This window comes from Micrasema longulum, unplaced genomic scaffold, assembly GCF_059751315.1.
Source record: "Micrasema longulum isolate JH-2025_06_02 unplaced genomic scaffold, ASM5975131v1 h1tg000011l, whole genome shotgun sequence".
NCBI lineage: Eukaryota > Metazoa > Arthropoda > Insecta > Trichoptera > Brachycentridae > Micrasema > Micrasema longulum.
Genome location: NW_028277219.1, coordinates 440,655 through 453,063, shown reverse-complemented (window position 1 = coordinate 453,063; position 12,409 = coordinate 440,655). Strand labels below are relative to the sequence as shown.

The 12,409-nt window shown below is 32.5% G+C and overlaps 1 protein-coding gene across 1 annotated transcript in view; it reads right to left on the bottom strand.

Annotated features, from left to right (window-relative positions):
- Window positions 1-12,409, bottom strand: part of LOC148285705 (uncharacterized) — a 60,804-nt gene that overhangs the window by 20,170 nt on the left and 28,225 nt on the right. Inside the window, exon 2 of the mRNA XM_088233910.1 lies at window positions 3,649-3,768. Coding sequence (XP_088090036.1) covers window positions 3,649-3,768 — 120 coding nt within the window. The remainder of the gene's footprint in view (window positions 1-3,648; window positions 3,769-12,409) is intronic.

The window sequence follows — 12,409 nt, the reverse complement described above, 5'->3', positions numbered from 1 at the left end:
CTATGCACCGCTGGATGTGAACGTAGAAATAATGATGATGATGAAATCTACATATTGAAACAAAATCGTAAAACTACAATATTTTCTACTGATAGTGGTTTTATCAGAAGAGAAAAGAATGAAACCTTACTCAAACAAACCTCCTAGTTTAATAGTATCAAGATTTTTCTCGGGGAATCACCAAACCTAGGTAATATATTACTTTGGGAAGATAAATGATGTTTGAGGGTGGTATTAAATCGGGCCTAAAAGAAGTGCTAGCGATGTTACCTTCTCGTTGGGGAGGCCCCTAAAACGTACTATGTTTTACTTAAGGAACTACCGAATCACTAAGACAATTTTGTAGCACTTGGGTCATCCATGACGCATTCGGAAATATCGATCAGGAACATAAAAAATGATACTGTATAAAATCGTTTATTAGTCTGAAAAAATGGGTCAGCGTAAACCTATCACTTTTAACTGTTGAACCTAAGCACGTACTCTCCCTCATGTAGAGATAACTCAGAATGTGTGAACGGATTCGATGTAAAATATTTGTTTTTATAGAGGGTTTTCCACTGACGTATTTCATTGTCCCCGGACTGGCACCTTAGGCGTAAAAATGACATGTAAACGTAATGAATGAATGAGAAAAATTACCTTACTTACTGTAGTAGATGATCAAGATACGTTGCATTTGATTTTAAAATGCAGTGCCCTATATACCCCCGTATGCGGATAAGGGTTTGATCATGATGGTAGTTATAATGTATTCCTTACTGGGAAATCCCTTACCCCAAAATACATTTCACAAGTTATTTTGAAAAAAAAAATACAATTATAAATATATACAAATAGTTATATATGTCCGGGCGGACAAAAAATACGCTTCCGTTTTTAAAATAGAACCAGTATCCTGGATGAGTGTTTTGGACTCGGTGGCTACTCGGTTAGCCTACCATAAGGTTAGGCTACTCTCAGGTTAGGCTACTCTCAGGTTAAACTACTCTCAGGTTAGGTTACTCTCAGGTCAGGTTATTTTCAGGTTAGGCTACTCTCAGGTTAGACTACTCTCAGGTTAGGTTACTCTCAGGTCAGGTTACTTTCAGGTCAGACTACTCTCAGGTTAGGCTATTCTCAGGTTAGTCTACTCTTAGCTGCTATTTTGTAAAACAAATAAATATCGTCCACCATTTTACACTTTAGCCTCCAGTTAATATTTTTAAAGTAAACGTTTCATGTCTGCTTTGCCAGAAATTAAACCAGGAACCTCAAGCGTAGTAAACAAAAGCGTTAAATACTAAACCACAAGGCGGACTACACGAAAGGCAATATAACTTAAGAATCCGTTTCTTTTTAAAAGGTTGTAATTGTCATTAAATCCAGATCTGATCTTTTACAAGATAATTTGAACCTTTGTGAACTACTTCTTCATAGAACTTAGCGGAGAGTATGCTAAAGATTAAACGACTTATCACGACCAAACAATGGAAGAGGAAGAGGAAGAAGGAAGATACACGATATTGTAAGTGTTTGATCACACATTGCGGCTTTATTTCTCACTTTAAGGGCAAAAGGCAATATAGTGTTAAGTGAGATCAGATGGTAGGTGGCTATGGACATTATAATTAGCTTTGAATAGTTTTACATAATTTGCCATTATTTGTACACCTTTCGTTCGTATAACAGCATATTATTATGGCATTTCGACTCTGTCTTTGAATGTAGGCAATGTTTTCTTTTTTTGGAGATAAAACAACTGCTTTTATTTATTTGTAATTTAAAAAAACCTTTCAGAAGTATACAAAAATATTACAAGTCAAATATTACATCTCGTTTGGCTAAGGTAGTTATCGTGTGATTTTTAATGTTGATTAAAAATTTGTCTTCACCAAAATTTTCATAATTTCATAAGTAGTCAAGTATTCTTTTTTATTTTGGCGCGATTAAAAAAAAAAACGTTTTAAAATTTCCTTATTTTGCGTTCGTTTTACCAGACTACAGCCTAAAGTCCATTGTATGGCAATTTTGACTATCCTGCATTTTTCCTTGCTTTTTTAATGTGGTGTTATTGTTGATGTCTGATTACATTGTGTACGTCAGATATTTTAACTGTTAATGTTTATGTTTCTTTATTTTATGATTATTATTATTTTTTAATATGTCAACGTATTGCATGTTTCTCAATCACCGGCTGCTCCTGACCAAAAACCTTGGCAGTGCATTTCTATGCATTTTGTCAATTTGTATATTAAGTTTAATAATATGACAATAATATGATAAGTCTTACATGGTAAACGATCGATAATAAATATGACAGCTCACGCATCGGAACCAGGGCTGGTATTCCGAACGCAATTATAGCGCGTATAGCGCGTTTTACGTACTAAATACGCGCTATAGCACGCTGTAAATGCGTTAAGCTAGGGTTTCCTAGGAGAGCGGTGCCCGTATTTTAACGGCCGTAGTGAACGGTGATGCAGTGGACAGCCGTCGTAACGTCGACTAGAGAGTGGTTTCCTAGGGAAACGGTGTTAAATGGTGTTGATAACACCGTTTTCCTAGGAAACCACACTCTAGTCACCGTTACGACGGGTGTCCACTGCATCACCGTTCACTACGGCCGTTAAAATACGGGCACCGCTGTCTTAGGAAACCCTAGCTTTAGGAATACCAGCCAACGCTAAATTGGTGCGTAAGTTTTCACGTTCACTGTTACTAATATTTGTTTTTTTTTGGCTAAAGTATACATTGGGCACATCAAAGAAAATAATTGATAAACGAAAAAGAGCGTGGAAACTTGGGCATCCTGAAAAATCTGCAAAAGTAGAACACTTTATAAACACAGGACGTCTTTTCGCCATCGAGCCGAAAATTCTGTGAAAAGCTAGAAATAACGTTGCACGAATAATAAAAGAGGCAATCGAAATATACAAACACACAAATAACATTAACAAAGACGACGCACTACAAAAATGACACGGAATCTGCCTGCTGCCGACTGCGACGCGGTACAAATTACTAGTACTTAAACACATTTTTTTTTTCTACAAAACACACAGTTTACCATGACGATAGCTCCTGCAATGGTAGTCGGAAAGAATCCAACTTACACGGGATCTCCAAAAAAAGATACATATCAGGAATGCCCAATTCGCCATTGTTTTTGATTACATGTTGTTTTATTCGCACTTTTACTAACATTTTACGCACGTTATACGTTCGGTTCGAACCATCATGCATCAGTAGGGTGGCAGTGAGTCACATCTTGCTGGAGGGTGTGATTCTATAAAATGCTGCGAACGTTCAGTTGCATTCCGCTTTCTGTACTCTACACTACTGACTAGTCCAACTCGTTAGCGTCTACGTCGCGAACCCCGGGCAATGGGATCGCACTCATGACGGTGTGATTACAGCAGATAACGAGAGGATAAAAGGCTAGCGACCATAAGCGTGCCTGAAAGTTATTGTACCTAAGTGTAAATATTAATACACTAATAGAAAATAAAAACATGAAAGAAATGTAAAATACATATATATTTTATAAACTTTATAAATATTTGTAAATATTTTGTTGGATAACTGAAATAAATACATAAAAAATAATATTTTTTATGTTTAAAACTAAGAAAGGTTTTGAGTTGACCTGCACATTCCACGTGGCACCTGAGGCGGGGTGCGCGCGCCGGAGAGGCCCCTGAACACAGGGCTTACGGCGCGCCGTCCACTGCGAGCCCAGCCGGGCTCCAGCCTGCATGCTCCCCCGGGCCCCCTACGGTTGCGCCCCTGAGATCAAACACAATTACATTTTTAATAAAACAGTAGTTAATTAAAATAAAAAAATAATTAGTTTTTTCAACAATATTTTGAGCATGTCCTAATTTTTGTAGGCAAGGCTGGATTTCACTCCCTAGTTGGGAGATTAAGATTGAATTTTATTGCAACAGGGAGGAAAAATAATTTCGAACGGGGAATATGGAGTTCGAGACATTTACAAGGGTTGTGACCTGTCGTCGGCTAGCTTAGGTGGTCACTTTGAATACTGCGTAACATTCACCATTCTTCCTATGTTTAAACATCCACATTTCCTCAACCCCTCCATCTGAGTTGACGTCGTTGACTTTAGTGAAGTAAAAGACCTAAAACTTTTTTTGACGTGTGTGAGATTTAGCTGGCTGAATTATTCCACCTACTAGGCAACGTCTGAAAAATGCTAATGTTTAAACACAGGTAATATGATGATGAATATTACACAGTGTGTAAAATGGCCACTTAAACCAGCCAATGACAAGTCATAAGCACTGTAAATGCCAAGACATCCGTATTACCATTCAAAAATATTTTCGCTCTCTGCTACAGTAAATTTAATTTTTAATTTACCTTGTGCCCGGCCCATTTTTGTGAAATTTCATGCTTTGTGAAGAGTTTCTTAAAAGTGTCATAATTATGAAAATGCTGGGTTAAATCAATTCAAACTTCTCATATTTATTTGAAGCAATTAAATAAATCATTTTTGTTTGATAGTTTTGCCTTTATGGAGAGCCACATTGCGCGTTGCAGTGTTCGCTTATATACAGGGCCTCACTCCTTTTTTTGTGCTTTGTATCTCGGAGCCATGTAAGCACGTGATCATAATAACCATGCGTTGTGTCCCGGTCCCGTGTTTTCACGTGGTTTACCAGCTGCGAAAAAGTACTAATAAAAGTCACTAGATGTCAATAAATGCACTTTTTTAGACAGCTGGTAAACCACGTGAAAACACGGGACCGGGATACAAAGTGTGAATTACCTTCTTATTCTTCATATTTAAAATATTCATTTATTTATTTATTCATATAAAGACATTTATATTACAGAAGAATAAAAACGAGCCCTGTGTTGAGTTGAGATATAACAAAATAGAATGTTAGACATAGTTCCTTCGTTACCTTTCAAATAGACTGGTTTTTAAGTTTTCACGAACGACCACTAGATGGCAATATTTAGATGTGATATTAGTATTTTCGTAAAATTTGACATTTGTGATTGTTAAAACAGGAACAGCTCCGAAATTGACAGAGTAGCTTGTTTATAGCGAGCGTTAAAAAAAACAATTTTGTGTGAAGGTTTTCCAAGAAGTATCTTTATGCATATCTAAGATTGCAATATATTCAATTTTGCGTAAACATTTAGCTGTAAAAAAATCTGCTCCCGATAGATAAATGTGATTTAAGCCCGCAAGCCTAGCCATGTTTTGTTTTTAACTCTTAAATCCGGCTGGCTCAAAAAATACATGAGTGGCAATGGCGTGTCAGATAAGACCCAGTTTTAAAAGTAGCTTTTTTGTTATTTTTTTGTGAAGTTTTCAATATTATTTAACCATCAATATATGTATTGAATCAATATAAAGACATCGGGTAAATGTGTCTTTATATTGATTTAATACATGCTATAATATCGCGCAACCAGATTATGATAATGAAAATAACGGACATAAAAATTTATTTCCTCATAATCGAGAATTTTCAATACTACTGGGTCTAATCAAACCTATCTCCGGTGGGTATCAGTTAATAAAGATTAATTTTTGGTATTATTAATACATTTTCATTTCCCCATTTTATTATTTAAACAAACCATTTAATGACTTCTTTTAATGGCCTTAATGGTTTTTTAACATCTGTTTTGGTATCATACTTACTTCCTGTTTTCTTCCAAGATATATTTCCGTATCTACTTCCGGATCCAAAAGAACTAACAAAATAAACACATTTAATCTATATTATTTTACTTCCTTACATTACCTATGATATTGAGAAATTTCTTAGATTAATTTTAACCGTCATTTTTGTATTTGGTTTGTTTTTATACTTTCAATTATTTTATTTGATTTCGGTTAAATTAAATAAAAATAATTGGTGAAATTTCTAAAACAAATTATGTATTGGTATTTCAGTTATTTCAAATAACATCAGTGAGGTCGATTTTAAGTAAGTGGTAATATAAGAACAAACAAAATTTAAAAAAATATTTTAACTTTATCAATTTGTAAGATTATATTAAACTAGATTTAGTTCTCAGTTTTGCTCAAGATTGATTTGAACTTAAATTCTCTTCGTTATTAGAAAATGTCGTCCCGTTTATTTATTATTTTCAATATTCTGCTAAGTTATGTCATGCCAGGATAAAGAATTTGAAAAAAATTGAAATTAGTTTTAAACCGTAGCAGGCCAAGTAAAAGTAGCTTAAAAATAAAACAATACACCATTTGTTGAGCTTTCGGAAAAATACAGGAAAAGGGGTGGAGCCGGTATGATTGTCATGCCTTATAAAGCTGCAGGATAAAACAATGAAGATACATGGTTCAGCCGGGTGAATCTCACCCACACGATAAAGGTTTCAGATCTTTTACTTTACAAAAGTCAACATTGAGGGAAAAAACTAAACTTTGCCGCAGCTGTTATAGAGCCCTGGTGGATTTTCTGTCTGCCACGTTATTTTAACGAATTTACCTTTTAAATTATTTTTTTGACAAGGGATTTTAGAAAATGTTTGTGCAGAAAGAGCGTGCACTCAATAAATATACGCGCTTTCTCCACCATAGTCTTCCTCCATAGTCTTCTCCGTCAAAATCAAATCAGGTGTTGCCTAGTATGTGAAGTAATTCTATCAGACAAATCTCTTCACAACAATAAAGGTTTCGGCTCTCTAACTTCACTAAACTCAACAGATGGAAGAACTGTAGAAATATGAACGTTCAAAAATAAACAAAATGATGATTGTAACACAGTGTGAAAAGTGGCCACTAAAGCCAGCCAATGACAGGTCATTAGCCCCGTAAATGCCTAGACTTCCATATCCCTTTCTCTAAAATGTTCTCAATCTCTGTTGCATTTTTTTTATCTTAATGACTCCCTAGGGGGTGAAATTTAGCCTTTTGGACAATCTCAAAATATTGTTTAAATTACATGTTACATGAACATACTCCAGATTTTCGTTAAAAATATAATCGATTTTACTTTATAGACAATAGAAAATAGTTCAGTTCACTTGACATTGTATAGTAATCTGGGCCCAGAATAAAATTTATAACCCGCTAGTCGCCTCTGTCACTGTCAGGTCTGGTGATACTGGTGACTGGTGACTGGTGACTGGTGACCGTGGTGGTACCGACGCGACGCATATCGCAGCTCGCAGTAAACAGCCCCTTGCCGAGAATATACCCTTTCTTTCGAGGCGGATAATCGTCTGGTACTGAGAACATATCTCGCCAAACATGAATAAATAAATGATTAATTATTAAGACATTCATAGGCGTTAATAATATTTAAAGTACGTCAAACTCTGAAAACGCCAAGACCTTCATATTCTCCTCCCAAAAAAATACGTATCTCCGTTGAAATAACTCTTAATTAATAAGAATTTTTGCTCTTCCGACAAACGATAAAACGCGGGGATTTACTATCATACCAAAATAAATCACGTTATTACGATTAAAAGCCGACAGAAGGAAGCACAGTAGCCGAATAATGTAAATATCACGGGGATTCTACGATTTGGCGGGGTTTTGCGTAAATGAAGTCACGAACCGGAAATGGATAGGGGGGACCAGAAAAAGGGAGGGGAGGAGAAGTATGAAAAAGTAGATGAAAGATGATACGTGAAAGAAAACTCGCAAAGCGTTTCTCTCGAAATTGGGAACAGTAGAATACAGGAGATGGAATCTTCTTAGGTATGAAGAGGTCGGATCAAAAAGGGTAATTAAGTAAGTAGAAAGCCTTACCATTTCAATATACTTATTTGTTTATTCAAAATAAATTTTGTTTTGAATGAAAACTAAAATAAACAAAAATGTATAATGACACAGTTTGAGAAGAGAGGAGTAAAAAAGTTTTTTTTTTTAAATTTTCTCCTTCAGTAGCAATCATAACTATAAATTAAAAATATCTAAAAAACGCGTAATCTTTAATGAAATGAACAAAATAACTGAAGGAATAGAGCCACCATATTTCCAAAAAAACTTTAAAACAATGATTTGAATAATAGGATCTAAAAATATAAGACTGGTAAATAATTAACAACAGTTTTTCAGAACTGCCTTATGCACAAAGGAATAAAGCTGTAAATAAATGCTGGTAAATATAAAAAAATGACTAAATGTTATTAATAAAATGTAAAGAGTTTACATGTAAGAAGTTTCTTAAAATGTATGAAAAAAAAAAAAAAAATTTTAATAAAAACGAACTACTTCGCATGACGTCACGTGTTCTTTCGAATCAACTAATGGTAAGAGAGTTGCAATATATTTCTGGTATACGGTAAGTCAACTGACGAATCAGCAGAACTCATCGCGAAGGGATGAAAACTTGAGACGTCACATACGAAGTAATTTAAAAATACAAAACTAAAAAAAAATTATAGCGCTGATAATACGATAAAAAAAAACATTTTGTTTGGCTTATAGTCTATTAACGAACATTATTTTTAACCGCTAAACTGCTTCATTGGTTTATGTATAATAATTTATTGCTGTTGGAAAAATCTTAAACAGAATATAAGATACTCATAACAGCAAGAGCATTACTTTTCTCCTGAATGAATAGATTTATTTTAAAGTGCTTAGATGTACAATAAAATGCAGTTATTATTATTTTTTATTTATATAAATTTTATTGTAACTGTCAATTATGATTAAATAAGTTTAATTAAATCATGTTACTATTGAGAAAGTTCGGAAAAGTTTCTATATGTAGACTTAGAACAAAAGTACTCAGAGTTACTAGAAAGTTAACGACATACTCGTATTTTTTGTCCCTGAAACTTATTTCACCAGTTCCTAACGAATAAGTTTCTAACTGGGTTCACAAGACTGTTTTAAAAGTTATAAAATTAGGTTAAATCATAAAGTCTTCCTTTTTTCTTTTTTGGGCTAAATATTGTTTTAGTATATAAACTTCTGAAAATATTTAAGTAAAAAAATTTTTTTGGAAAATATTTTTCATAGTTTTTTTAATTTAGGCTGAAACTAATTTAGATATAACTAGCGGACACGACAGACGTTTTCCTGTCCGAACGTGGGCTTGCCTGCTATTAGTCGGTTCAGAAAAAGGTTTTTTAGATATTCGAATTTTCCATAAACTATAAACTAAGTGACATTTTATATTGAGTTCGACATTTCAATCTTACAGATCGTAGCGCTACCTACCGAGTCCAACTCAAACAAACACAAAAAATTTCATCAAAATCCGTCTTTTCCAAAATCAGTTCAGTAACGTACACACATACAGAAGAATTGGGTTTTTAACCGGGTTGTGGTCCCGTGGCTAGTGTTGCGGACTCACGGATTAGAAGTCTGAGGTTCGAACTCCACTCTACTCCAACTTGGTTTCCGTTTTTTAATAGTGAGTTATTTACAACTCGTTGAAAATGGCCGCCAAAATTGAAAAATTTGGGTAAATTATAAGAACGCTAATATTTATTTTTTAAAAAATAAAATTATATAGATAAAGATAACGTAATGATTTTATTTCTTTTGTATCAACAATATATTTATTGTATATGTCTAAATTTTTCTTGACATGTAGGTACCTACTGGATTTAACCTTCTATGGTTTTATTTAGATTGAGAACATATATATTATAAGGAAAACTTATAATTATAATTTATATTGCTTATAGCGCGGTTCCTTGGTAGATAATTTTTTCATATATTTTATCTTCATCACTTAACATTTCAGCTCTCATTTTACGGAAATAAACGAAGAAAAATGGAAAAAAAACGTGGATATTTAAATCTAGACAGAAAGTCGAATGAGAACATTGTATAAAGGGGTCACCTCAATTAGTCAATAACAATTAACAGCGTAGACTTGAATACTTCATTTATTTATTTAAAAAAATATTTTGATGAAAATATGTGCGATTCGGTTAGTATATACTACTCATTTTGAAATCCCATGCCGACGAATACATTAAAAACGTTATTTGTCAAAAAGCTGTTTTTTTTTGTAACAATAAGTGATTATAATTTATGAGACATTTAAAATCTTCCCCTTGCATTTTTTTCTCCTTTGAGATTTATTAGGTGCTAACAAATTTAAGAGTGAGAACGAAAATTATTTAAAAAATGGAAAATATCATACGTCATTTGAAAGAAAATTGACAGTTCTAGTATATAATATAATGTAGTTGCTTTTACGTTACAAGTATTTTTTTAATTGATTAAAAACCTTCAAAACTGAATGTCTAGTAGACGAATTTGCATTATTCCAACCGGTTGGGTCATATGGAATAACTGGATGGGGTGGTTGTTTGGAGATAATTTTAAAGCCATTGACCATTCTCCAAAAAACAATAGTGAAAATAATGCTAAACTGTCACCCACCTATCCCTGTCATACTCTATTTGACAAAAAAAAACAAACTTACTGACGGGTCGATGGTTTTATTTTAAGAAAGTTCTAACAAATTTCTAGTTTTCAGGAAAAAATAGAACACAAAATAATACATGAAATGAGCATAAAATTTGGGGTACCTCAAAGTAGAACTGCCTTTTTCCAGAGGCAGAGAAGCTCTTAGCCACAGCCGAAACATCCCAACCGATCCTTACATTTTTTAAACATATTTTATCAACTAAATAATGTTTTCCATTGAAGTAAATTAAAAAGAATATTGTTTTTTGAAGTAAACAAATAAAAAAAACTATCCCTTTGAAATATTTAAGTTTGTAAGTGAAAATTCTTGATGGAAGCTCATTGTAATTTATTATATAATTTATAATATTTAATTTACTTACATATAACTTTGAATTATCTATCCTTACCTCTTTTCTGTATAAATACATTTAACTTTTTAATAAAGATACCAGTCTCGAAAATGTCGCGAAAGCGATGAAACCGGTCACTGGATATTCCAAATTTGTGGATTAAAGTATCACTCGTGTTTTATTTATATAATAAATATCCCTTTGAAGTAAACATAAACCTCGGTAAAAAATAACGCAACTCCCATAAATAAAAAAAAAACACTTTTCCCATTTTTTAAAAACTTTTGGTGCTCATTTTTAAATTTGGAACGGTAACAACTTGTGTTAACATCTAATACAATTTTTCATTAAGTCAACATTATTTAATGAGTTAACCTTAAATTTAACCATTAAATCATGTTTAGCCTCACGCGTCATCCATGTTTTGGCGTAAATGTTAAATAATTACATTTATATTATAAAGTGAAGATTCGCAGAGTAATAATAATAAGATCGGTATCAAATAAACATTATGTATGTTAATCTTAATATGATCGAAGATCTAAGGAGCCGTAATGTAACACGTGAATATTGTATATTCTAATGTTTACCAAACTGGAAACATCAATCGTATTTCCGTCACTGGAAACATCATGGCTTGTTAAATATGATATATCTGGTAAAATAATTGCCACTTATACGTCGTCATTGATAAATTGTGTATTAAAAACAGAAAATGTTGTTTTAAAGGAAATTCCAAACAGTACATCCCTAGTGAATAAATGTAAGATGTGTGAATGGTAAGAAAATGAATTGTTAACGATTTATCAAAATAAATGTATGATGCTGAATGAAATGACGTTATTTTTCGATGTGTTTATTTTCATAGAGTCTTTATTCAATAAAATGTACACATTATTACAATTTTAATACATTATATAGAAAACAAAGTATTAAAATATATTTTGTCCCGATAAACTATTCAATAATAGTTTGTCATCGGGTGCTCAGACATTAGTTTTAATTAATAATAAAATAAAAAGAGTACATATATAATACTGTAAACGTATAAAATAATGAACATAAAATAAAATAAAATAAAATAATGAACAGTTAAAAATAGTTTAAATAAGTATTTTATTTTTTTAAAGTCAGAAAATAGAGTAAAATAATACAATTAAAATTAAAGAATAGCAATATACTAGAATATATTTTAAATATAAGAAAAAAATTAAACACATATATAAATAGTGTGGGCTCATAAATGTAATCAAAACAAGATGAAAAATAAAACAAAGTAAATCGAAAATTTCCATGTTGAATAATAATAAATATACAGAATCGGTAATAGAGCGCGTGATAATTATAAATGATTATTTTTTATTAATGAAATAAATAACTAAATAAGTATATAAAAGATACATGTCTGAATTTTTTTAAATAAATTCATTCTTATGCAAAAAAACACTTGTCGCAGCGTTGCCAACCTCCATAAAGCTAAAACCGGTAGATTCCAAAAAATAAATCGGTAGATTTCGATAGACTCGTTATCTGCTAAAACAGTTTCACAAAAGTTAACAAAACTGTTACTTATGACGAGCCACAGTCACGCTGCCAATTCTAAAAATTTATTTAACAGTTTCACATTTTTTCTTTTTACGAAACAATTTCGCATAACTGGCGCCGGCGGTGGGAAGGGGTGGCT